The sequence below is a fragment of the Colletotrichum godetiae genome (genome assembly GCF_030913485.1).
Source record: "Colletotrichum godetiae strain CBS 193.32 chromosome Unknown BDP55scaffold_29, whole genome shotgun sequence".
Taxonomy (NCBI): Eukaryota; Fungi; Ascomycota; class Sordariomycetes; order Glomerellales; family Glomerellaceae; genus Colletotrichum; species Colletotrichum godetiae.
Genome location: NW_026851277.1, coordinates 401049 through 426286, shown reverse-complemented (window position 1 = coordinate 426286; position 25238 = coordinate 401049). Strand labels below are relative to the sequence as shown.

At 54.5% G+C, this 25238-nt stretch overlaps 6 protein-coding genes across 6 annotated transcripts; 3 read left to right on the top strand and 3 right to left on the bottom strand.

The window, feature by feature from the left end:
- Nucleotides 1-2765: 2765 nt before the first annotated feature.
- Nucleotides 2766-4404, bottom strand: BDP55DRAFT_669296 (uncharacterized protein). The gene is made up of 4 exons (XM_060575287.1): nucleotides 4080-4404; nucleotides 3552-3608; nucleotides 3390-3489; nucleotides 2766-3337 (listed from the first exon to the last, which is right to left on the bottom strand). The coding sequence occupies exons 1-4, from the start codon at nucleotides 4160-4162 to the stop codon at nucleotides 3005-3007; spliced, it is 573 nt and encodes a 190-aa protein (XP_060427808.1). The 5' UTR covers nucleotides 4163-4404; the 3' UTR covers nucleotides 2766-3004.
- A 1932-nt stretch (nucleotides 4405-6336) lies between these two features.
- On the top strand, nucleotides 6337-9380 carry BDP55DRAFT_200162 (MBOAT family protein). The gene is made up of 8 exons (XM_060565932.1): nucleotides 6337-7006; nucleotides 7060-7422; nucleotides 7475-8201; nucleotides 8310-8428; nucleotides 8496-8592; nucleotides 8652-8685; nucleotides 8783-8966; nucleotides 9113-9380. The coding sequence occupies exons 1-8, from the start codon at nucleotides 6653-6655 to the stop codon at nucleotides 9230-9232; spliced, it is 1998 nt and encodes a 665-aa protein (XP_060427807.1). The 5' UTR covers nucleotides 6337-6652; the 3' UTR covers nucleotides 9233-9380.
- Nucleotides 9381-9620: 240 nt separating this feature from the next.
- BDP55DRAFT_730286 (CH domain-containing protein) lies at nucleotides 9621-11806 on the bottom strand (the record flags this gene model as incomplete). The annotated part of the gene is made up of 4 exons (XM_060579674.1): nucleotides 9621-10644; nucleotides 10695-11386; nucleotides 11446-11656; nucleotides 11784-11806. The coding sequence occupies 4 exons, from the start codon at nucleotides 11804-11806 to the stop codon at nucleotides 9621-9623; spliced, it is 1950 nt and encodes a 649-aa protein (XP_060427806.1).
- A 2405-nt stretch (nucleotides 11807-14211) lies between these two features.
- BDP55DRAFT_730285 (uncharacterized protein) lies at nucleotides 14212-15063 on the top strand (the record flags this gene model as incomplete). Its single annotated transcript, XM_060579673.1, has 2 exons — nucleotides 14212-14354; nucleotides 14448-15063. The coding sequence occupies 2 exons, from the start codon at nucleotides 14212-14214 to the stop codon at nucleotides 15061-15063; spliced, it is 759 nt and encodes a 252-aa protein (XP_060427805.1).
- A 174-nt stretch (nucleotides 15064-15237) lies between these two features.
- Nucleotides 15238-18513, bottom strand: BDP55DRAFT_695205 (DDHD domain-containing protein; the record flags this gene model as incomplete). The annotated part of the gene is made up of 6 exons (XM_060577442.1): nucleotides 15238-15364; nucleotides 15417-16208; nucleotides 16260-16680; nucleotides 16729-16961; nucleotides 17013-18202; nucleotides 18268-18513. The coding sequence occupies 6 exons, from the start codon at nucleotides 18511-18513 to the stop codon at nucleotides 15238-15240; spliced, it is 3009 nt and encodes a 1002-aa protein (XP_060427804.1).
- A 1809-nt stretch (nucleotides 18514-20322) lies between these two features.
- Nucleotides 20323-24866, top strand: BDP55DRAFT_555662 (RNA polymerase Rpb1; the record flags this gene model as incomplete). Its single annotated transcript, XM_060569511.1, has 4 exons — nucleotides 20323-20411; nucleotides 20483-20594; nucleotides 20648-20797; nucleotides 20847-24866. 4 exons carry the CDS (start codon nucleotides 20323-20325, stop codon nucleotides 24864-24866), a joined length of 4371 nt encoding a protein of 1456 aa, XP_060427803.1.
- Nucleotides 24867-25238: the final 372 nt, after the last annotated feature.

Sequence of the window (25238 nt, the reverse complement as noted above, 5' to 3'; positions counted from 1 at the left end):
GATGAGTTTTGCGACTTTCTGGAGGAACGAGAAGGAGCGCTGAAGGGGGGGAGGAAGTATGCTCGAGGGGGAAAAAGAATGACCCAAAAAGTCCAAAGAAAAAAAGATTCAGAGATTCTAAAAGAAGAATGGTAACGACAACGAAGGCATAGTCGAGTGGACGATAGATGTAGAGGAGAGGGTTTCGAGCATCAAAGGTGTCTCTTGGCCGCGAGCTGGTGCGGCTGGAAGGTGGTCGTGTGTATCGCGGGTTTTTTTGGGTTGCTGGTTTTGGACGAGGGTATCTCCCATGTGCCGCGGCTAAGCTGACAATGACAAGAGGGTATGGCAGGGGGAAGGCGCTTCGACTCGGGCGGACGGTGGTAAATGAATGCTCTACGAATTGATGTTTTGGTACGAGAGAGACGAGGGTCGTGTCGAGGGATGCGCGTGCGAGAAACCCTCTGATCGAGAAGGGCAGACAGAGGTAGAGGTCGAGGGTTGGAGGTGTTGCCGCAAGAACGAAGTCGGTTCGGTCGACGGGTAGGAGGAATGGCGACGAGACGGAAGGTGAGGGGCGGCGTAATTGACAAAAGGCGCGTAACGTCTAGGAGGGGAGCTCGACAAGCTTGGAGCTTTTGCGCCGAGACCTTTGGTCTTTGGATGCGTTGACAGGTCGTCGAGGGGGTGAGGTGTGAGGAAGAGCTGGAGGTCGCGAGGAACGAATTAGCTGGTTGGTGAAGGGGCAGACGCAGTGACCAGATCCCAACGACGCAGATCGAATTTCAGCTCCCTCCCAGACGGAAGGTGGAAGTTCAGAGGCTGCTTGGAGCCTCGACGGGGTACTTCGGACTTGGGGTATGGATACTTAGGGAGAGGTACCTGACTCCAAATCTGACCTGGAGATGACCAAAAGCTGGAGATGCCGGGACGGCTGCAGGGCAGTTGGCAGCCTAAAGCGGGCAGTTTTTAGGTGCTGCGTAGGGAGCATGAGAGCATAGACCTCACCAAAGGTAGTCTCTCAGAAGGCCCCACTGGCTACAGCGGCTGTGGCTCACCTGCCAGCTTCCCGCTGGCTCGGCTCTGGTGACGGAAAGTGTCCGTCGGTCACCACATCTGAGGAACCTCGGAATGTGTACCTCGCACTCGGTACCTCTACTTGTCCCTCCAGAGACGGTTTCCTCTTACAACCTGAAGACTGGAAACCAACCACGGCGTGATCTTTATCCGCCGATACCTTATCTTAGCACCCGTCAAAACCATACCGGAAATGATGTCAGGTACCGGAACAAAGTAGCTCGATTTCACTCAACGATTACCCTTCCTCTCCTTCCCTCTTCTTGAAATCACAATCTTTCTTCTTCTGAGTGGATGGAGTGCTCTCCGGCCTGGTTGCTCTCCTCACTTTGAACTCCACTCCCATGACGACAATCTGGGGGAAAACGGGGAACCCGGCTTCAACACCCAAGAAGACGACAGGCTCACAAGACAAATGACCACAATGTGATTCTTGGTATCCGGGAACTCTTGTCATATTAGTATCTCTTCCCATACGGATACTCCGTACTCAGAATGATAGTACAGGTACAGCCACATCCCATCGGCACAACCATACATTATGTGTTCCTGCAACGCGCCCAAGTGCCCAAACATTGATAACCTTCCCGAACTTCCTGTTCCACTATACATTCAACACCGCCAATCCTGCCTGAGCAAAGTATTCCAAGAACTACCGCCAATTCCGACAAGTCAAGCCCGGCAGTGCCTCCTTCTTTGCCCCCCCCCCCCCCCCCCCCCCCTCCCAAAATCCATCTCGGCGGTGCCCGGGTCACATCAGCGCGAGTTTACCGAGAAACCCTCCCTTCGGCATCCCGACCCCTCCGGATCCTCCCTATCAACGCCGACCTACCTGCCTTAGTCTTCGGAGATCACCCCGCCCTCCTCCATCTTTCCCCGCATCGCAAACGTTCCGGAGGTGTTCTAGCAGGTACCTCGTTGACGTCTCCAGCGCATTCGCTATCGCAACCCTACATAATCAAGATAGCCAGCGCATGACCACATCCCAGCGACATTCCAGTATTCTCTCATTGCCCTCCTTGATGCAATTTCACTCATATGTTTAATATCCAGTACGGACATCTAGTGTTACAAGGTAAGGCAGTTTCAGCTGGTTCCATCTTACCACGCCTTCTACAAAATTCGCGGCACACAACAAGCAAAGACGGATTGAAGCAGCTGCGTAACCCTCATCATCATCTCAGAAGTACACTTGATGCTGCAGCACCCATGGACATACGGACTACATCACTCGTGCTGCTCTAGAGGGTTGATCTGTCCTCGTCTTGCTCTAAAGGAGTAGTCGTATGTCCCTGAACCTTGAGCAAGGACGGATCGGGATTACAGACGTATTATCATCACCAAGTGGCCATGCCGAAAGCCTCGATTTCACCTCTAGGCCACACTCGGAAGCTGCTGTGAAAACCTACATGTCAATTTCTAGCTACAATGGGGGTAATGCTTTCAAAAGGCCGCCTCGCCAAAAACCTCGCGTCGTTTCGCAATCGTTTCCGAAACGTATGTCTCGCCGATATCGAGTCTGGATAGGTGTGTCTGGTGACTCGGATGCTGCCAACATCGGGCAGCCCAGTGTGTCGTGTGCTGAGCTCGAAGAAGCCGGATCGGTCGCATCGAGACTAAAAATCTCCCAGAAGGTGAGGACACTTTAAAAGATCCAGGATTCAGATGGTGAGAGAGAAAGAGAGGAGAACCGGGTGAGAAATCAGAAAAACTTTTGGCACAGCCGCGCACAACCCGACAAGAGAAATTGCCAGGTATACTTATCACTCCGCAGCAACGTCCAGGTCGTCATGGGCAGGGGGAGGGCTGTCCAGTGCTGTTGTAGAGTGTTAGCCTACTTCGTAGCCTACTACACACCTTCTTGCCGATTTACGTACCCTTTCTATCGTCACCATTGGTGCCGTTCTCACGGGGTTCCCGGTCGTCGCGGTCATCCTTGGCGTCTCGATCACTTCTGACCAGTCAGGATCACTAGTTCAAATTCGGCATTTCTGAGGGGCCCTTGGCCCGAGGGGAAGTCTTTGGGGGAATTCTTGAAAGATCTAGGAGAGTCAACACACCGTCGGTCAGGGCTGCGGGAACGGTCGCGGGTATCGCGTCTGTCGCCACGGTCGTAGTCGCGATCGCGGTCCCGGCGGTCGTCCTTTCTGGGAGAGTGGTCGCGGGTGCTGCGGCGAGGGGAGGGCGAGCGGCCGCGACGGGGAGAAGAGCGGCGAGGAGCGCGCTCACGGTCGCGACCAGAGTCGAAGCGCCATGAGGCGGAAGGAGGGGTGCGAGCCCACTATAACGCATCAGCAAAGATGCCTCAAGAATCTCGTCCGGTACTTTCTAACCTCAATCTTCAGGATGTCGTCGCGACCGATGCGCTTGTTGTGCATCTCATGGTAAGCATCGTCAGCATCGCGGCGGTCCTCGTACTCGACAAAGGCAAACCTGGTATGGTGTCAGTTGTTTGCTCAGATCTGAACGGTCAGGCGAGAGGAGACAGGACTCACAATCTGCTGGATGCCGAGCGAGGAGCAGGGATGTCGCAGCGGACAAGGTGTCCATAGCTATATTCGAGTCAGAATGTCAGCACGTAGATACATACATGGGATTCTCCGTTTGTTCCGCTAGAGACCAAACGTCGGCCGTCGTCGGCGCAGCAAGAGGGAGCTGTATTGCGTTCGGTGTGCCACGGAGCGTTGGCAGGCCACAGCGACGCGATCAACGGGTGGTGGTTTGGGAGGAGGCAGCCCAAGCGAACGAGGAGAGGACGCATCGACGGGGGACGGAGGGCGAGGACGAGAACGAGGACGGAAACGTAGTACGGGCGAGGGAGGCATCTTGGGTTGATGCGTGAGGTTGGGAGCAGCGTGTGCGAGAGCGGGAGGACGGGCGGAGGACGAATACGGAGGCGTGGGCGGGGAGCAGCGAGGGAAAGAGATGGAATCGGAAATCTCGGAAGGCTCTCGCGTGCCGGGAGGAAAACAGGACGGACGGAGGCATCGACGTGGGAGGTTTCTGATTTTCAGTTGACATACCGTTCGAATTCGTAGGCGAGGTCTCGGGCGCGAGTGCCGTGGCTGAAGCCAGTCACGTACAAGGTGGTGCCACCGCGCGACATGATGTTGGTGATGCTGACTTTTGACTGAAAGAGACTGAAAGAAAAGTGAGGCAGAGGGTAAGAGAGAAGTGTGTGTCTCGCGATGGAGATTGAAACGAAGAAACGGGGTTCTGATGGAGCAGAGCCTCGTGATGGGGGGGAGCAGGTGGAAGAAGATGCGCGTTGGTGGTTTGGTGATGGAAGTGGTCGGAGGAGGAGGAGGAGAGGAAACGAGAGGTCGCTCGGATCGGCCCCGGCGCAACAAAAAGATTTTGGCGTACGGAAACGACCTGAGCTTGGCGGTACGTACCGGTGGAGCAGGGCCACCTCAAAAAAGACGTGGAAGGACGTCAGTTGGTCCGTTGGCACCGCGCTCGGAGGCTGGACAACACAGAAAAGCTTACGTAAAGCGGATGGCACCCAGTGTTTGGTGGGTGTTTTGTTCGTAGCAGACACCGCTGGGGCCTCTTTCCTTCACTGCTCCAGGCAAGGCACTTCGCACTTACCTTAGTCAGTGACAGTGGCTCCTTCCAGAAGGCCAGGGGAGGTCGAAACGCGGTGAGCTGGCAGGTGCCTCCCGTCCACTGCGATACTGTTTCAGCAAGCCCCCACGGCACCTCAGCAGCAACGGAAGGTAACAACTCTGCCGTGCCTGCCACCCTGCTGAGGTGAGGTACCTTGGGTGAGCTAACCAAAAACAGAGAGGTCAGGTACACCCTGCCCATTCGGGTGCTAGTGATGTCATTGCAGACCAGGACAGGAAATCTATTTTGCAAACATTCCAAGGTGACCGAGGTGACCCAACACGCTCACCATCACCGAGAAATGCCGAAGCTCCTTCCTGCAGGCCAGAGTTTAAGTCTTCACTACTCAGCAAATGTCCTAACAATACGCCGAGAATTAGAATGCAACAACATAAAATCTACATCTGCCTTCCCAGCATCATCCGGACAAAATTACCAGACAACGCACCGACGGGGGAACTCGGCCTGTGCCCGGATGCGAGTGCGTGTCTCTCCGTTTCCGGCCACACGATGCGACTTCCTGTTAGAGAACCGCCAAAGAGAAGACGGAGGAGTACATCCCACTTCTACTCTATATACTGGGCAACGTGTATAGGTCTGCATTCTCCTCGGATGCGAGTTGCCCTTGAAGGGAACAACTTTTCTCACCTGCTCACTCAATTCCTGCTACTCAACCTTTCCATCTGCACAAAGACGTCAGAGACTGACTAAGAAGACGACGTCTTCCCCGGCATCTACCTGGCCAAACGAGACAATCGAGGCAACATCCAGAGACATTCGGGATAGACGAGTGTCTTACCTTAGCATACAATCATTGAGGTACTCATACCTACCGATGATCTCCCCTTTTCACGTGTTATGCGATACTGTTTGGTGCATGGAGATTCTTCTTACTTTTGCCCCTTGATTGGGACTGTTATTCGTCAAACAAGCAACCTACCAACTGGGGTCGCCTGTACTCTGGATGGCGAGGACCACCATTCCAATCCGTCTTCACCCACGCGCTCGTGGCACACTCTCTATTCTTTTCCCCTGTTATCTTGATTTTTATACTTTACCTGACTTCATCGGAGCCCACATGCACCACCCACATGATGTCGCCTCCCAAGTTCCCGACTCCCCGTCCTTGGGCGGGATAAGCGGGAGTGGCAGGCTATAGCTCCCCAACGGGAACCTCGCAATCCTCGCAATCCTCGGGCTGGGCTCTTGCTCATCGTACCATCTGCGAGCCGCAAAGTTGTGGTACCATGTCTGCGATGAGTCCAAAGAAACTCCCGGGAACCTCGGCCGAACTTGAGCCTCCTGCCAACGCCTTTGTCTTGCAATCTCAGATCATCTTTCCGTGTCTCTCGCATCCGTGTCAGCTATGGATTCGTAGGACGGCAGAGGCGTTTATGATCCGCCGTGACTGACATCTGAGTCCGGCAGACCCGTAGAATCCATCACTTGGCGGAGACCTGGTCTTATATCATTGCCCGCTAATTCGCCTCAGCTGTCTACTAGTTTTCATGTTTCATCCCTTCTCACTTTACTACCATCTGTGTTGCTTACTTGGCACATATTGTTCCATCAACCGCTTTTTGCGGAAACAACTCGTAGCCTCGTACTCGTGCCGAGTCATTATCAAAACCCCTCCGTACCGTACCGTCCATCGCTCGTACTCGCATCCCGGTCGCGCGAGTCGACTCGTTCCCGGGTTCTTGGGTCCTCGGCTGCGTAGTTACATCGATCTAGGACCGTGACATTGTCAACTCATATATACAACCAACTCTCGCGCTTTCATCTCGACGATACGTCAGGGAGGGGGAAACGGTTATTGCTTCCTTTTATCTATTTGAGTTTGAGCTTCTGCTCAATATTCTACAGACGGTATCGCCTTGAAGCGCATTACTCACCGCACGGCGCTTATTTCGTCTCAAGTGAGGCGTATTCTTGCATGATCTGGCATTAGCATCACACACGTCAAAGGAATTTGAGACCGGCAGAAATGTCAACCTCATTGGACGCATCCCCGGAGCCCCATTCACTCCGCGATGCATTACGGGCTACGGGCCGGGCAACATCGGCAACACCTTCGGAGAGCCCGAGCGAAGAGGACTACGATGACCCGAAACTATCAGCGAGGCCGCGCAAAGGACGAGCACCGGTCCGCCCCGGCGCATCACCTCTAAAGAAGTCTTCGACCCGTGAGAGGAAGCTCTCATTGGACGGCTCGACGCTGTCGGAAACCTCGAGTATCGACGATGAGCCTCTCCGCGATGGATCTGGTCGCCTCAAGACGTACGTGCTGTCTCCGGATGACCGCGAGTTGCGGGATGTTCTCAAACGAGGTTTAGAGAGGGTAAGTCGTCATCCACGCACAACGTCTTCTGGTCAACTAACACACAGTTATAGGAGAAAGATCCAAAGAGACCACGCCGGGCCGGCAAGTTCAGCGACCTCGTCTTCACACGGCAATTCTCCACGTTTGACCGGCAGAATCAAAACACGGCCAACAGCCCCTTTCACGGCTTCTACACACTCTTTTGGCTGACCGTGGCGCTCTTCGTCACCAGGATTGCCGCCACCAATTGGCGGGCGACGGGGAACCCCCTGGGTACAAACGAAATCATGAAGACCATGTTTCGTCGAGACGTTGTTGTGCTCCTCGCCTCCGACGGCGTCCTGTGCGGAATCACGGGCGTCAGCTGGATATTGCAGCGGCTGGTCTTTGCCGGCTACATTGACTGGGACAGGTCAGGCTGGATCATTCAGAACGTAAGCGAGCATTGTCTCTTTTCAGCAGAAGCCATGTCTGACATACCACCAGATCTGGCAGTCAGCCTTCATCGGCGGCGTCATAGGCCTGACGCTGATCCGCGACTGGCCCTGGACGCACACCGTCTTCTTTGTCCTGCACGGCATCGTCATGCTCATGAAGCAGCACTCGTACGCCTTTTACAACGGCTACCTCTCCTCCGCCTACAAGAAGCGCAAGTACCTCCTCTCCAAGCTCAAGAAGCTGGAGCACGTCGCGCCCACCGAGTTCCCCTCCTCCACCACCCCCTCGGCCTCCACCGTCTCCGTCTCCCACCTCGCCAACCCGCCCTCTGCGGCCGAGATGCACGGCCGAAGACAGTCCATCGCCCAAGCGCAGGCCCAGTCTCAGTCTCAGTCCCAGTCAAAGGGCGGCGGCGGCGGCGGCGGCGGCGGCGACGAGCAGCACCGGCAGCTGACGGACCTGGACCGCATCGCTCGCGCCATCGAGTCAGGGCAGCCCCTCGACGCAGACCAGGTCCGGGTCTTTGAGCGCATCATCCAGTGGGAGATTGACGGCATCACGGACGAGCTGCGGGGCAAGGCGACGAGCGTCGTCCGGGCGTACCCCAATAACCTCTCGCTCGCGAACCACTACGAGTACATCGTTCTCCCGACGGTCGTGTACGAGCTCGAGTATCCGCGGTCCGAGTCGATTGACTGGTACTATGTCGCCGAGAAGGTAGCAGCGACATTCGGTATCATTCTCGTTATGATTATGGTGTCGCAGGCTTTCATCTGTGAGTTCCCTTAGTTTTTATTTTTTTTATTGGAGTACTTTCGCGTCCTCTCATCATGTCGTCGCCGCTGGGGTGTACATGACGTTCTATCACTAACACGCCCGTCAGATCCCGTCGTAATGGAAACTATCGCCATGAAGGAGACTGGCATGCCCCTGGCCGAGCGCTTCCGCTACTTCCCTTGGATGCTCAGCGATCTCATCTTCCCCTTCATGATGGAGTACATGGTGCGTTGCGAGACCATGTTCCCCTAAAAAGACGAGACAAGACAAGGTGCTAACACGAGACGCAAAGATGGCATGGTACCTCATCTGGGAAACCGTCCTCAACACCCTCGCAGAACTCACCTACTTTGCCGACAGAAGCTTCTACGACGCTTGGTGGAACAGCGGTACGTCTGCCCCTCCACCTTTGATGCCAATCCCCTTCAACTCACTAACATTCCAAAAGTCTCCTGGGACCAATTCGCCCGCGACTGGAACAGGTAAGTTCCTCTCTTTCTAGTCCATTCAACGACGCCCAAGACAGGAACGAAAGAAAAAGAAACGACCTCGAATTAATGCTAACAACACACCCCACAGACCCGTCCACAACTTCCTCCTCCGACACGTCTACCACAGTTCAATCTCCTCCATGAAAGTAAACCGCCACACAGCGACCCTCATCACCTTTTCCCTCTCCGCCTGCGTCCACGAGCTCGTCATGTGGTGTCTGTTCAAGAAGCTGAGGGGGTATCTCTTGTTCTTGCAAATGTGTCAGCTACCGGTACGTTGGGAGTCTGTCTGACTTTACCTCAATGCTGTTCCCCAGACATTAGTGTTTCCTCCCTCATCATTGTTACCCAACTGCCCAATTATACACCTCTTCACGTACATGTCTCTTCTAGAACACGAGTAACTAACTGCGTATAGCTTGTTCAACTCAGCCGGACGAGGTGGATGAAGGATCGCAAGGTGTTGGGGAACATTATTTTTTGGTTTGGCATCTTTACGGGGCCGAGTTTGCTGTGTAGTCTGTACCTTATATTGTGATGTGACATATAGAAATAGTTGCCGCGAGGCCGGGATGGATCTGTGATTGTTAAATAAAGCCCAGGAGTTTGTCTTTGTCCGTACTGGAATGCGTTTCAATTCGTCACGATTTGCAGTAGGATGGCCACGGGACCAACGGCCACCAAAGAGTTACAACATCGTTATGGATAGGTCATGCATCCGAATACATGGAGGTCATAGACTACGTCAACTCATGCTTAACAAACAAGGTTCCAAAAGTATGTGGTATTCGTAATGGATTCATTCAACTAAAAAAACAAACAATCAAAGCCTCGCCGCAGTTTTGGCCTTTTTCTATCCTCATAGACAAGAAACATCAGTTGCGGAAAAAAAAGAGAACAACCTTCATTCGTCAAGACGGACCATCTCACAAGCCCTGCTTCTCTGCCGTAGCCATGAGAGAACCGATAAAGGTGGTCACCAGGCGGCTGCGAATCTGGCAAATATCCTCCGGCACCAACCAAATGGTGGCGCCCATCTTTCTCGCAATGGAAATGCTGAGCTTGGCGTTGAGGTAGGCGTCGTCGTCCGTGTGACCGGGGGTGACGAGGTCGTAGTCGACGTAGCTGCTCTTCATACCGCTGAGCACGTCCAGCAAAAATACACCGGTGCCGATGGATGGGTCCTTGAAGGATCGGATGGCAGACGACTTGCCGCCCTTGCGAGACATTTCATTGGCCCATTTGACCATCTCCGAGTCCGTGATCTCCTTCTTGCCAAGACGCTGCGCCAGTGTTGAAAGAGTGACAGTGATATCTCTGCGCATCAACTGCCATACCAAGCCAAGAGTCAAGGTCCGTTGACCGTCGGTGATGTCTGCACCCTGGACGCCCACAAGAGAGAAGCGGTTCTGCTTGCCAAGCTCGATTGCGTAGTTGGTGTTCTCGACCGCCTTGAACCTAAGCATTTCTCCGCCGTGAGCCGGTGGCTTGTTGACATGGCGCCAGTTGACGGATCCCTTGATAACCTTGTCGTACGCCTGCAGAAGCACCGTGCCGTCGCGCAGATCATCAAAGAAGGATTGCACAGCAGGCTGCACGTCCAAACTGTTGAGCCACAGAGTAAACACACGGGCCTCTCTCTCTCCTTCGGCGTCAAAGTCCTCAACCTCGAGCTTCTCCTCCTCGGTGATGGGGTCGAGCGCGGGGTGGGTGTTGAACAGGTTGGCAACGAATGCCAGGTTCAGCTTGGGGTTACCGGCGACCAGAGATGACGGGGTGAGGAACTTGCGGCATCCCATGTTGTCGGCGGTTTGCAGAATCTCCTCGGCGCGCTGGTGAAGGTCTCGTGTTTGGAGAGGGGCTCTCGTGGCGCCATATTCGGAGCCGATCTGTGCCAAGAGTACCGTGTAGTTCTCGCCGTCCTTGATGTCACTAGAGAAGTTGTTCACCCTGCGCCAATTAGCATGCTTCTTGAACTGGTCTCGTATCTCAGTATTTACCGTCTGTTCCAGCCAGCGGCCTTGAGATGGTAGTTGAACCATCTGAGGAGGATCTGTTCGGGAGGGAGTCTCAGGAACTGCTCGAGGGTCTCGTCGTCCTCCAACAAGCGGTAGAGCTCGGGGTGCAGCTTAATGTCAATCTTGCTCAAAAGACCACGGCGGATGATCTGCCAAATCAGACCGAGAATCAAGTGCTCTCTGCCCTCGATGATGTCACCGCTGCCAATGTTGACGACGGACAGACCGATACCCTTGGAAGACTCAATGACGATGTTGTTGTTCTCCGTCATCTGGAAAGCGTTGAGCTGCTTCTTGTTCTTGGGTCGGTTCAGAACACGCTCATCAATGGTGTCGGCGACACTGTCGTTGATGAGCTTGGCCAGCACCAAACCATCCTTGCACTCGTCAAACATCTCAAAGGTGTCAGTGGGAAAGGGAAGGCGGCTTCCAATGTCTGTGTCACCGGCCAAGACGGCGTTGATGTGACGAGTGAACTCGGTCCGCTCATCTTCGTTGATGGTGTGGGTGACGTTGGCGTTGGAGCCCTGGACGTGAATCTTGCCGATGCTCGACTTTGAGGAGTGGCCCATGCCTCCAGTTGCTTGCGCGACGATGGATGCGCCGGTAGCACCACCGGGACCGGTCGACATGCGTTTCTGAGCTGGGGAGGACTCGCGGAGCTTCGCAATGAGCTGCACGGCGCGGTGTTAGCATGATTTGGGGCGGGCCATAGGAAACTATGCAAGCTTACGGCGACATAGTCCTCGAGCTCGACTCTGCGGGAGGAGTCGAGGTCGACCTCCTTCAGAGCCTGTCGTACGACATCGTAGGGTTGGCGCTCGCTCTGCTGAGTAGCTTTGATGGCAGTGGCTTCGTCAACGTAGCCCTTTTCGTCAATGTCGAGCTTGCGGAATGCGTCGCTGAGACCAAAGATTTCGTTTTGCGGGAATTGAGGATACTTCCTGTTGGCGGATACTTGGTTAGTGACGGAGGACGGAACATGGGGACAAGAACAGAGCCCCTGAGCAGTGCTGGTGAGAGTGAATCGCTCGTAGCAGTGCGGGGCAGGGAATGCGATTGTGTACGCACCTCTGAAGCTTGAGAACGTTCATGTTGGTGGTCGTCTCTTGGGCGTCGCGGGAGAGGGGCGACGATGCGGGAAGACAGCAGGTTGAGGGAAGCGAAACCGCTGGGGAGGATGGTGGAGAGAAAGAGGATGACGGGAGTCGGGTCTCTCTGGGTAATGCGCTCGGCGCGGAGGAGGAAGTTGGAAGCACTTGACTTGATCAGGGACCAAGCGGGAGTGGCAGATGCGCAGGAAGCTCCGGAACGCACGGACGTTGACGGAGGTTGGCTGAGTAGGCGCAGTAGGTACCTCACGGGGAAGAGGGTCTTTGGGAGGATTCGAGAGGTTGGACAATTGTGCAGTTGTTGGATGTGGCCTGAAGCAGTCGTGGTGTTGTATGTCAGGAGAAATGATTGTCAACCCAGTTGAATAAATCAAAGGGGAAGAGGAGGGTATGATGGTGATGATGATGATGATGGCCAACCGGGGCTAAAAGCAAGGTCGTACTTCTTGGTGTCAAGAATCAAGCAGGTTCAAGGCCAAAAAAAAAAGGTTTATTCAGGCAGGCAAGCACAAGGTAAGCAGGTAGGTACTGTAAGTGTGGTACTATGCGTACTACCTTAAGGTACTGTGTAAGGTATTGTGTAAGGTATGCTCGCAATAGGGGCTGGCTGTGCAAAATGCTGTGCTGCGCTATACCGTGACGAGGTACGAAATGCGCGTGTTAAGGCGGAAGGGGGTGACTCTGTGAGTGCGAGGTACCTCGAGGAGGGGGGGGGAAGAGGGGGGCAATGGGTCCGGATGGAATGTGCGAGACGTACGTAGGTAGGTACCTTTTTTTTCTTGGGAAGTCGATGGCGGGGGCGGGGAGGGGCCATTGATGTAATTGTACAGCCATCGCCCATCCGATACTTTGATCATGTACTCCCGATTACCTAAGTCATTTTACTTATGGATGCTCACCTCCTGATTTCAACTTTGGCTGCCTTACATTACGACACTTGACTTTACATCTACACTAGGTACCCAACGCAACGCTGGTGAAGCGAAGCAATGTTCAGCACGTGGTCTAGGAGAGCCTGGACTATTGTCGTGGACATGACCAAACCTCAGCTTCGAGAGTGAGGCAGGCCGCGAAAGGAGGTTGATGGACCCATAGGTACCCAACAGCCCAAACCGGGGCGAGAGGTACATCCCAATTCCTCAGTGCTTACTACGTAGAGGCGCTTAACCGCACGAATACACATCTGAAGCAAGCTGAGCATCCGAGGTACCTTGACCTGCCACCCGAATCAATGCGAGAAAAAGGGTACCTAACCGCGGGAAGCCTGTTTGGATTCGGACAAACCGGGTAGCCGTAAGACGCCAGCTGCTGGTACTTTACCCGTCCGCGTACCCAAGCAGACGCCCGAGGTACCCGACAAAAATCACCAAATAGCCACCAGCCACAACGGTTTGCGTAAGGCAAGCTCCCCCGTTCCAGGCTTCCCGCTCGCTCTCGTTTCGCGTACGAATACCTACTTCTTTCTGTGTAAGCCGTCCTGCGTCTCGCAGCGTACGACAGTCTCAGGCTGCCGTTTACCATATCTGCCTCATACCCGATTCATAATGTCTACCTACCTTGGGTAAGGGACAACCAAGTTTAGCCAAGACGTCGAGTCATCAACAGATAGAAACCGTCGACGACGTGCACGCGTGGCTCGCCAGGCACCGCAACACATGTTCTGCAGGTCCACGACGCTCCCCAACACGGCCGAGACTCCCAGCAGCCCGAGAGCGGCGAGAGTCTTCCGAAGCGCCGGGTCCCCATCGACGGGACTTTTTAGACGTGCTTCGCCTCACGACGACTTCCCCTGCATAATGCTTATGGAAAGCAGCCTGGAAGGCAGTACACACGAGGCATTTCGAGGTATCCGTAGAGCTGCTGCCCATTCCCACTAAGACTATCGAGCAATTCATTAGACGCCTCCCTGCTCCGGCCCATGAATGCCTAAGCTCCCAAAGTACTCTCCAGACCGCCCAGCCTTGAAATAGATTGCCAACCGTCAAACTGCCCGTAGGCCGCTCTAGGCAATCTTCTGGAACGACCGGGTTCAGGGGAGTTTGAGCAAGATATGCATCATGATCCCGGCTCTGCACTGGCTGGTAAAGCACTGGTTGACGTAGATGCACTGTATCAAAGACAGGATACTCTCGGTGTGATACAGTGCTTTTGACAAGTGAGCACAGTCCCCGCACCCCTCCCCCCCACCTCGAATTTTCTGATCCTCCGTGGCGATACCTTCATCGCGAACTCATCTGTTGCAAGAAATCTCACGTCAACTCTGCTATCTCGACCAATACTCTTGAAAACACCCGTATTGTGTCTTGAACGTTCTGACACCGCCGAACCGGGCTATCATCACCTAGCAGCTCTCTGCTTCTTCACGCCCCGCGCCATCCACATTCGCCATGGCAGCCGCATGCAAAGCCTGCGAGGACCCCCTCATCATCACAATCGACCCAGACAGCGAAGACGAAGACAACCAAACCGGCGATGAGCCCCAAAATGTCCCCGATGATCTCGAGCTCCCTTGTGGCTGCCACTTTCACTGGTAATTCACCCATCTCTCTCTCACCTCCAATCACACCTCTCATCACTCATACTCCCACCTCCCTCTCACACCCAAACTAACAAAAAAACCAAGGCAATGCCTCCTAGACCAATCCGAACAAACAGCTCTCTCCCTCTCCTGCCCCTCCTGCGCAACCTACCTCCCGTCCCAAAACCCAACCACCGGCGAACCCGCAATCCTAACTCGCTACGTAAACGAAGGCGGCCTCCAAGACGCCCTCGACATCCTCCCCACCCTCACAGAAGAAGCCTACCTCGCCTCCAACCCAGAAGCCCGCCCAGCCCGCGCATACCACCTCATGGCCGCCGAAGGCGACCTCGAGGGCATCGTCGCCCTCCTCCACGACGCAAACGAGGAGCTGGCCGGCAACGTCGACTCCCTGGGCCAGCTTATCCGCTACCAGGACCCGCTCGCCGGCGGCCGGAGCGCGCTGCACGTCGCGGTGGAAAGGGCGCAGGAGGAGGTGGTGTGGTTGCTTCTGTGGATCGCGTCGCGGTTGTCGACGGATGCGTTCCCCGCTGCGGCGAGGGAGGTCGCTGAGAGTCTGCAGATTGTGAGGTTGACCAATGATGTTGGCGAGGATATTCGTGCGCTCAAGGCTGAGGATGGCACGACTGCCGAGGATGTGGCCAAGGGTTTGCCTGCTCGCTGGGGTGCCTTGGTTGATGCCGGTGTTCTGCGTGCCTGAGTTGTGTGGAGAGAGATGCGAACGAAAAAGATACCCCAGCCTGGCGTGGACGAATCATACAGTCTAGCAAAACACTCATAGCACGTGTGACGAAATAAGAACGTTGCGGATGTGAAATGCCATTGCATTACTCAGGTCGCCCACCCCAAACGTCTAGTCTAAGTTGCGGCAGGTCTACTTTCGTTCCGCCCGGCTTCTATTAGAAAGTAGTTGTGACAGGATGAAATGGCTGACGTCCTCGTCAGACCAGTAACTCATGTGCGACGCAATCGTGTTCATAGGGTTGAAGTCGAGAACGCTCCTATATTCCGTTAGTGCATGTACTCAAGAAAAGACACAAAGCAAATACTCACTCTTGAATGCTGTAATCGACACGCCCGTTGCGGTTCAGAGCCCGGACCTTCATCTCCTCCCGCCGCAGCTTCTGCGCCTTACGCTCTGCCTCAAGCCAGTCCGCGGCGCCCCCATCATCGTCCGTCTTGGCCATTGCTACCCGCTTCTCCTGGAACTTGGAGTACAGCGTCTCGAGCTCGTCGTCAATCAGCGTCATCTCATTCCCGCTGATACTGGTGCGGCCAATCATGGCTTTGGAGTCTGCCAGCTGCTTCTTTCGCTCATTCGTCTTTTCCCCAAGCTTCGACACATCCGAAATCACACCGCTGTCTGCAATATTCGTGCCTGCTCCTGAAACCTGCTGTGGCGAGTTGGCCGAGTTCATCTTGGCCACATCCTCATTGCTGAGACCGAGGCTGCGATTCAAAATGTTGCTTGCTATGCCTGCACTCAAGCTGGACCATAGCCCGCTGACACTCTGGCCGACCTTCATACCGATGCCCGAGAGGCCCTGTTGCGCCACATTGCCAAATATGCCCTTCTTGGTGTACGGCAAGACTTGGGGCTTCAGTGTCGACATTGCAGGTGAAATCAGGGGTTCGAGACGGTAACTGATCGGATCCGACGGATGAAAGACGTTGAAAAGCTGCGACACCTTTGGAGACGAGACTGAATAGGGGAGACCAGTGATCGCGGAAACACGATGCGTCGGAGAAGCCGGGTTCGTGGCGAGGAATGGGTCGTCCATCAAATCTGGGTTCAGGGGGCTTTCCGACGGCCGGGAGTTGGGTAAATGACGAGCCGAGATTGTCCTACTTGTGTCAGTCTCCTGGTACTCAAGAAAGAGGTCGGCAGTCACTTACCGTCCCTTGAGCATTTGGAACAACCCTACTGGAGACCCAAGGCAGTAGAAATCTTCCACATCGAACTCGAACCGCAACTCATTGGCTTCTCGATCCCGATGGCCTTCCGCCTTTTCATGTGCAGGCCAGAATCGAAGGGGGTTCCGGGGGGTTTCCAACGTCTTTTGCTTTTCCTTTTGCCGGCACAAGATATCAAACATGATGGCCGAGCCGAGGGAATGACCAACAACATGGACCTTGCCCTTGAACTCTGGGTTCCGTTCCATGAACAGCTTGAAGATACGGTTCGACTCCTTCAACACAATCTCCGATATCTGTTCTCGGTAGGCACTCTGGTATAACAGAACGTCTAGTGCAAGGTCGGAGATCAAAGACCTGGCGAACGCCACACCTTCAATGGTGATGTCCTCTAGGGAGGGGTCTTTCGGATGATTAGTCGTGTCTCCTGAAATTAAGGCAATTCACTTACACTCGTCCTCATCTTGAGCCCCGTCACCAATGTCTTGCTCCTTTTTCTTTTCCCGCCTCTTGGGGAAATCGAGAAGATGTCTCCAGCACACGGGCAAAACCTGTACGCGGCAGTTTCGAGGGCCATCTTCGAGCTCCGAGTTTAGTGCCCTCAGGTCAGCAGAGCTGGAGTACACTGATTTGATATTCTTTCGCAATATGTTGACATCGTGAACGAAATTCACACTCTCCATGCTGCTCAAGTTAGTGTCTAAAGTGGGCATCTTTCGCAATCTTGAGACTTACCGAATGCCGAGGAGCTGACCGATGCCGTGAGTGACTAACACAAGATGCTCGATTTCTCGCCCTTGGGTTTCGCCAAGCTGGCCGTTGTAGTCGTTTTCTATTTCCTTCTCCTCTCTCTTGCGAATTTCCTCCTCCTGCTCCTCCCGGTTACGCTCGGCCCCCTCCATCAGCGAAGAGATTTGTCTTTGAAGGGAATTTTCCCTGTCATCTTCCTCTTCTAGTAGTGAGATGTCGTCGGTTGACTGCGATGGCCTGGAAGATGGTGGCGCAGACCTCCTCTTGAGCAGTTTTTGCTGTTTCTCATCCAGCTGAGGGGTTGCGGTAGGGTCAGTTGGCGTCGCCGGCTGCTTTTGTTGTTTCTTGTTCTTTGCCACGTCGGAATAGCCTCTGACCAGCTTGACACCACTCATGTAACCACCACCCGAGAATCTCTCGTACATGGTGGACGTCACCCACGAAAGCATGCTGTCTGATGTGAGCCATGCCGTGCCTGCATCTTGATATGTCGCGATATTGTTCATCCAGGCGCCAAACAAGCGATGCGAAGAGGGTTGGTGTTGGTTTTGTGGCCCCGGAGACTTCAAACTTCCGTCGGTCGTGGGAGTTGTAGCCGCGGCGGCCTTGAGATTTTCGACGGACGCTTTGGGCGTCACATCCTTGGCTTTGGGGTCCTTGTTCTTCGGATCATTGCGAACCCGCGGCTTGGGATATGTCCAGGGCTTGACCTTGAGATAGCCCTCCTCCAGCTGCGAAGCTAAGTTCTCCTCACATGGCCGCAAAGACGATCCCTCATCGTAGAACCAGGTGCCGCGCCGCACTTCATACACAGGACCCAGCCAGTAGACCGGGCCCAGCTCTCGATTTTCGATATCGACATCAAAGAGGTAGTCCTCGTTCACGGGGACGCGTGTTTTGGGGCCCTGGGTACCCTCGGGGCTCGTCTCCAAGCTGCTGTGGGCGCGCTCATCGTCGGTGTTTTGGCGACCACGTCTAGAGCCCGACGAAACGTTGCGCAACGATCGCTCCTCCCTTCGCTTCTCTGAATCCTCCAGTAAACGTTGGTATGCCGTTTCGATTGCGCGAGAATCTAGCTTGGAAAAAGGTAGAAACTTCTTTGGCTGGACTGGGGGCTTGGCATCTTCGGCAGGCTTCGCTTTGTCTCGGAGGAACTGGGGTTTGCGCTTGGGAACCTGGGCAACATCGAATTAGTACGACGATGAGCAGTTGTGGTTATGTTGGTGCTGGGCAGTCTCACATCAGTTGCGTGGTACCAGAGGACGTTCAGAGGAGGGCAGTCGGAGGGGTAGGTCTTGATGCTCTGGCCGTATAAGTGGGTGATGCTGTGATCGCCTGGGCGGGAGGTCGGAACGGGCACGGGCTGTGGAGGAGGATCCTTGGGCGTCGGTGTTGAACTCCGGCTGCCGGCCCAAGGGTTGATTGAGTCGACAGCGGAGGAGAGGTAGGACTTTTCTGGTTTGCGGTCAGCGCCGCCGGGAGCCATGATCTGCGAGTGGGCCGAGTGCCATTCGGCGGAGGTGTGACGGGATGCCCAGCAGCGGCGGGAAGTTGCGGTGATGTAGGTGTTGGTGTATGTGCCGTGGAGGTTCGGCGGTCTGCAGTGTCGTCCCCAAGCCTGTCTGGAGCGAAGAATCGCGGGCGCCAACTTGACAGAGGCAGCAGCAGACGGGTACTTATCAGTGCCCTGCGTCACCGGAGTCCTTTGGGGAGGACGTGAGCGACTGTCGGGGAGAGCAGTGACCGGTTTGGAGGGCAGTTTCGGGGGAGCTTGGAGCTGGTTGGGCGGGAACCAGGAATGCTGGTTTCAGACTGGAGCAATGGTGCAGGGTTAAGGCGGCGAGAATGAGGTGAGAGATACCGAACGAAAGTCAAGAGGGAGAGGGAGAACAAGGTTTGGGGGGGTTGAGGGAATCTTGTATGTATTTAGGTAAAGCTCAGCGAAGGAAGACGAGCTTAGGAAGAATGAGTATCCAACACGTCGTGGGGTTTTTGGCTGCTTGGCACTGTCAAAAGGGACAACGTGTACTTCCTCTTTTGGCGGTATTCGCTCTTACGGCAAGTACCTATCCGCGTACCTTAAGGCAAGGTATCCGTAAGGTACTGGACGGGAGGCTTACATGAGAGTGGACAGTTCTGGATCAAAGGGAAATACGCGGTAAAAGAACACGAGGTGGCCTTGGTATCCATCAGCAGGTGCTTCCCAAGGCACAGTATCCGTAGTGAACAGAGTGCCGTTCATATGTATGGAGGTCCAGGTGGATGAATGAAGGGCGCAGATGGCCCCAGTCAGCTGTACGTGAACATGCATGGGGAGCTCCAGCTTTCAGGGACCCCATGACGCAGTTTTCAGTCCCGTGTAAATGGAACAACGGTGGAATGCAAGCCGAGGGGCCGCCTTCCGAAGTGCGCGAGTTCCTACATTGCACTTGCACTAACGCTCGAGTGCAGAGGTCCGTAGGTGTCCTCATTGCTTACCTCATCTCCTGTCACAAGCGAGCCCCCGCACTCACTACAGACTCGAAGACTCACCAACCAGGCACCAGATACGCCACTTATATGGTACCTAGGAACTTTCATCGAAAGACTCACACCGAGGGCTGCAATGCCTCCAGATACTTGGGTTTCTGCTTCTGATATCCCAAGATTGGTCGTATTTCGGAATGGGTAGAAATACTATGGCCATTTCAAAGCCTAGTCATCTCACGGCATGGAACTAAATCTCAGACTCGTCTGGGTAAATCACAGGGCATATGTAATATAGAGAGTCTGCCTTACCTAAGGCACTTTTCTAGTAGAATCGAGGACCTCCACATACCACATACCACAGTCCACCACTCCACTGAAGCGACAGGCGATACGTACCTAGTGAGGTGGGCGGGGCGAGCTGTGTTTTTCGATGGTGGGGTACGACCTGCATGCCGTCCCTCATTCCCACGCTAAGCCGTGCCTTATCCAGTGTGCCAGTGTCCCGCCGTGCCGCCATCTTCACAAAATTTCCAACAAGGCCGTCTCCAATTCAGCAATCCCGACGAGCAACTCGGACCTTTACACGCCTTCGTACCGACCCCCCAATGCGCACCTCACCCTAGCATTCACGTTGCCTCGAACTTCCCGTCGTCTGTAATCATCGTAGTATTGACTTCGGACCTCGATCATGACCTTGCGCCGAATGCGAAAATCCACCGCCATCGACTTCCTCCCGTAGACTTCGACCTCGGGTTGACTCACCCGCCGCTGCCGCCGCCGACTTCTCCCATTCGAATCAGACGAGCGCGCTCCAAGAGCAATTGCAATGGCGACCACCACTACCGTGACTCCGGTCAAGTCGCAGCTTGTCGATAAGCTGCCCAAGCGATTCAGAGGCATCAAGTTTGGCATTCAGTCAGTCTCTTCCCCCATACGCGCAGCTCGTGCCATGGAGCGACGCGCTAACTCTGTTTGCTTGCTCCCAGGTCCAACCAAGATATCGCGAACCAAGCCGTCCTCGAAGTCTCCGATCGTCTTCTGTACGACATTGAAAAGAACAGAGCCCCGTATCAGCATGGTCCTCTTGACCCCCGTCTTGTAAGCGACTCCCACGACTTGTCTATGAGTCGATCTAACGTATTGGCCGACAGGGTACCTCGAGCAAGACAGGAAAATGTTCAACATGTGAGGAATCGCTGCAAAACTGCACAGGTCACTTCGGCCATGTCAGACTTCCCCTACCGGCCTTCCACATCGGCTACTTGCGCTTCGTCATGATGATATTGCAGGACATCTGCAAGGTGAGATTCCTCGGTCTCGCTTACATCGACTGCCACTGACGGTACCCAGGACTGTGGCAAAGTGCTACTCACAGAGAGCGAGAAGAGATCGTTCCTCAAGGAGCTGAGGCGACCCCTGCTCGACAATCTGCGACGGACACAGATTTGCAAACGTATTAACGAGCAGTGTAGAAAGGTCAAGAACTGCATGTACTGCGGTTCCGTCCAAGGCCAGATTAGGAAAGTTGGTGTTCTCAAGCTCGCCCACGACAAGTTTGTCACATACAACAAGTCTACTGCAGCCAAAAAGATCCCTCCCGAAAGCAAGATCAAGTTTGACGAGTCCTTCGCCGAAGCCAGAAAGAACAATGGAGAGCTGGATAAGCACTTGCGCAAGGCCATGGAGGATATGAATCCCTTGAGGGTTCTCAATCTTTTCAAGATGATCAGCCCCACCGACTGCGAGCTTCTTGGCCTGGACCCCGCCGAAGGCCGCCCCGAAATGTTCATCTGGCAGTTCCTTCCTGCGCCTCCTGTGTGCATTCGACCATCAGTAGCCCAAGACAATGCCAGTAACGAGGACGACATCACAACAAAGCTGGCAGACATTGTCTGGGTCAGTGGTATGATCCGCTCGGCGCTACAGAAGGGCTCACCAGTCCAGACCATTATGGAACAATGGGAGTATCTTCAGCTCCAGGTAGCCATGTACGTCAACAGTGACGTGCCAGGTCTGCAACAGCCAGGATTCGGCAAGGCCGTGAGAGGTTTCTGCCAGCGGTTGAAGGGAAAGCAGGGTCGATTCCGTGGCAATTTATCCGGAAAGCGTGTCGACTTCTCCGGACGAACCGTCATTTCACCCGATCCCAACCTTGGTATCGACCAGGTTGCCGTTCCCCAGCTTGTTGCCAAGAACCTGACCTACCCAGAGCGAGTGTCAGACTACAACATCAAGAAGTTGAAGGAGTGCGTTCGCAACGGTCCCAGCATCTGGCCTGGTGCTCAGCAGGTCATCAAGAACGACGAGGGAGGCTACAAAATCTCCTTGAAGTTCGGTAACAGGAACCAGGTCGCCCAGGACCTCAAGATCGGCGATGTCGTCGAACGCCATCTGGAAGACAACGATATTGTTCTTTTCAACCGTCAACCATCTTTGCACAAGCTCAGTATCATGAGCCATTTGGTGAAGGTGCGACCCTGGAGGACATTCCGCCTCAACGAGTGTGTGTGCGGCCCCTACAACGCCGATTTCGATGGTGATGAGATGAATCTTCACGTCCCGCAGACGGAGGAAGCCCGCGCCGAGGCCATCAACCTCATGGGCGTGAAACACAACCTGGCGACGCCCAAAAACGGAGAGCCCGTCATTGCGGCTACGCAAGATTTCATTACCGCTGCCTATCTTCTTAGTAGCAAGGACAACTTCTTCGACCGCAAAACATTCACTTACATCTGCATGCACATGATGGACGGCAAAGTCCACCTTGACTTGCCCCCTCCTGCCATTCTGAAGCCTAAGGCCCTATGGACCGGCAAGCAGGTCTTCAGCATGATGATGCGGCCTAACAAAGACAGCCCGGTCAAGATTAACCTTGACGCCAAGTGCAGAGAATATAAGGCCAGAGCCGGGCAATGCCCCGATATGGACCCCAACGACGGATGGTTGGTGATTCGCAATTCCGAAGTCATGTGCGGTGTCATGGACAAGTCGACAGTCGGATCAGGAAAGAAAGATTCAGTGTTTTACGTTATCCTGAGAGATTTCGGTCCCGATGCGGCCGTGGTTACGATGAACCGACTTGCCAAATTGTGTGCAAGACATCTCACAAATCGAGGCTTCTCCATCGGTATTGGTGACGTCTTCCCCACCGAGAAACTGCTCGAGAGGAAGAGCACGCTTGTCAAGGGTGCGAGCATCGAGGTCGACGTCCTCATTGACAAGTACAAGAAGAACAAGCTCGACAAGGCCACTGGTTGCAGTATGGAGGAGACGCTGGAGAACTCCATTTCGGGTCTTCTCAGCAAGGTCAGAACGCAGGCTGGTTCTCACTGTATCGAGACTCTCAGCAAGAACAACGCCCCGCTGGTCATGGCCAAGTCTGGATCCAAGGGTTCAGAAATTAACGTGGCCCAGATGGTTGCCCTAGTCGGACAGCAGATTATTGGTGGCAAGCGTGTTGCCGATGGTTTTCAGGACAGAACGCTTCCTCACTTCCACAAGAATGCGCCTCAACCGCCGTCCAAGGGATTCGTCGAGAACAGTTTCTACTCTGGCCTCTTGCCCACCGAGTTCATCTTCCACGCCATGTCTGGTCGTGAAGGTCTGGTCGATACCGCTGTCAAGACGGCCGAGACCGGTTACATGTCACGCAGACTGATGAAGTCCCTGGAAGATCTGTCAACGCAGTACGATGACACTGTGCGGACTTCCGGCGGCGGTATCGTCCAATTCCAGTTCGGTGCCGACAAGCTGGACCCCGTCGATATGGAGGCTTCTGCAAAGCCTGTCAACTTTGATCGAACCTTTTCTCACGCCGAGAATCTCACCTGGGACAACGACGAGGCCGCATTGCTCCCCAACGAGATGGTCAAACTTTGCGACAACTTGCTTGCTCGGGAACGCGCGCGTTATCCCAGAAAGTCGCTACTTGGCGATCTGACTCTTGATTACGACAACGAGGAAGAACAGTACACAGACGAGCACGAAGGCGCCAGAGACTTCTTACGTTCCCTCGAGTCGTACATTGCCGGACGAGCCAACAAGCTTGCCCGTGTGATGGAGCTTACCGGCCTGACAGCCAACGCCGACAGCATGGATGTCGACATTGACGAGGACGAGGTTAAGGCCAAGAAGGCCTTTGCTGACAAGGTCGCCAAGATGTCCGAGACGACATTGCGACTCTTCATCAGACTTTGTTTGGAAAAGTACAAGAAGGCGCACGTCGAGCCCGGACATGCCGTCGGAGCTGTTGGTGCGCAGTCCATTGGTGAGCCCGGTACTCAGATGACCCTGAAGACTTTCCATTTTGCTGGTGTCGCCGGTATGAGTATCACCCAGGGTGTACCACGTATCAAGGAAATTATCAACGCCTCCAAGACTATCAGTACCCCCGTCATCACTTGCCCGTTGATGCAGAACAGGGAGATGACCGCCGCGAAAATCGTCAAGGCGCGTATCGAAAAGACGTTTGTGGAGGATATTCTGAGCTACATTGAAGACGAATGGTTCGCCGAGTCAGGAAGCGTTGTGCTCAAGGTCGACATGGATGCTTTGTCCGACATGCAACTAGGCATCACCCTTGGTGATGTGGCCGAGGCCATTTGCAAGCACAAGAAGATGAAGGTCTCAAGGTCCGATATGCACATTGGCGCTGGAAGAATCGAGATTCGCGTCCGCCTCGACGAGTCCGCGGCTGCCAAGCGGTCTGTCAAAGCCAAGCCCGTGGATGAGCTTGGTGACCTCTTGGTGCGAGCCAACTATCTCCGCCGGACGATTCCGACCGTGGCCATTTCGGGTTACCCTGAGGCCACTCGTGCCATTATCCAATCGTCTGAGGACGAAACCCATACTGTTCTAGTCGAAGGTTACGGGCTTCTCGCTTGCATGAACACGGAGGGTGTCGAGGGACGAAGGGTCAGGTCAAACAACATTATGGAGTGCAGAGATGTGTTGGGTATCGAGGCCGCAAGAAGCACGATTGCCTTTGAAATTGGCGAGGTCATGGGAGACATGGGTATCGACCCGCGTCACATGCAGCTGCTTGCTGATGTCATGACGTACAAGGGTGAGGTCCTTGGTATCACGAGATTCGGTCTATCCAAGATGAGAGACAGTGTTCTCCAGTTGGCCTCGTTCGAGAAGACGCCAGACCATCTGTTCGAGGCAGCAGCGGGGATGAAGACGGATATGATTGAGGGCGTGAGTGAGTGTATCATTATGGGTCAGACCATGACTGTGGGAACAGGTGCGTTCCACGTGGTGCGCCGCCTCGCCATGGAGAGGGGAGATGTTGGACAGCGCAAGACTATTTTCGAGGACGCGTGGGCTGCGCAGACGGCACTCAAGCGCAAGTCGAGGCGGAATATCTAAAAGGGAATCACGGAGTTTTCAGAGTTTTCTTGTGGAGAGGCATGGCATTCATTCAACCAGGGACTGTACATTTCTGTAAACGATTTGACAGAGCAGTACTTGCTGTCTTCAGACAGAGTCTAGTATCAGACCAAACGAAGACATGAAAGATCAAAGGCGTATGGCCCATATGCGGTGACGCTCGGTACATTGTCTCGAGGTGGTCAGCCTTGGAGTATCTTATTCTCATCTACTTGGATCCAGGACTCCAGCGACACTGAATGAGGCGGGTAATGACAGCGGTTAAAGGCCGCCTTGCAGTCCACACCACCGGGCCGATGCCGGACGCCGTGGGGTTTTGTTTATCCCCGGAGCCGTGGAGCCAACAGCAAC

Coding starts and splice junctions, on each gene's coding strand:
- BDP55DRAFT_669296 (XM_060575287.1), bottom strand. CDS start 4,162: ATGTCGCGCGGTGGCACCACCTTGTACGTGACTGGCTTCAGCCACGGC. Junction 3,609..4,079: donor CTCGCCTACGAATTCGAACG/GTATGTCAACTG, acceptor ACTCGAATATAG/CTATGGACACCTTGTCCGCT. Junction 3,490..3,551: donor CGCTCGGCATCCAGCAGATT/GTGAGTCCTGTC, acceptor ACACCATACCAG/GTTTGCCTTTGTCGAGTACG.
- BDP55DRAFT_200162 (XM_060565932.1), top strand. CDS start 6,653: ATGTCAACCTCATTGGACGCATCCCCGGAGCCCCATTCACTCCGCGAT. Junction 8,202..8,309: donor GGTGTCGCAGGCTTTCATCT/GTGAGTTCCCTT, acceptor CACGCCCGTCAG/ATCCCGTCGTAATGGAAACT. Junction 8,593..8,651: donor CGACGCTTGGTGGAACAGCG/GTACGTCTGCCC, acceptor ACATTCCAAAAG/TCTCCTGGGACCAATTCGCC.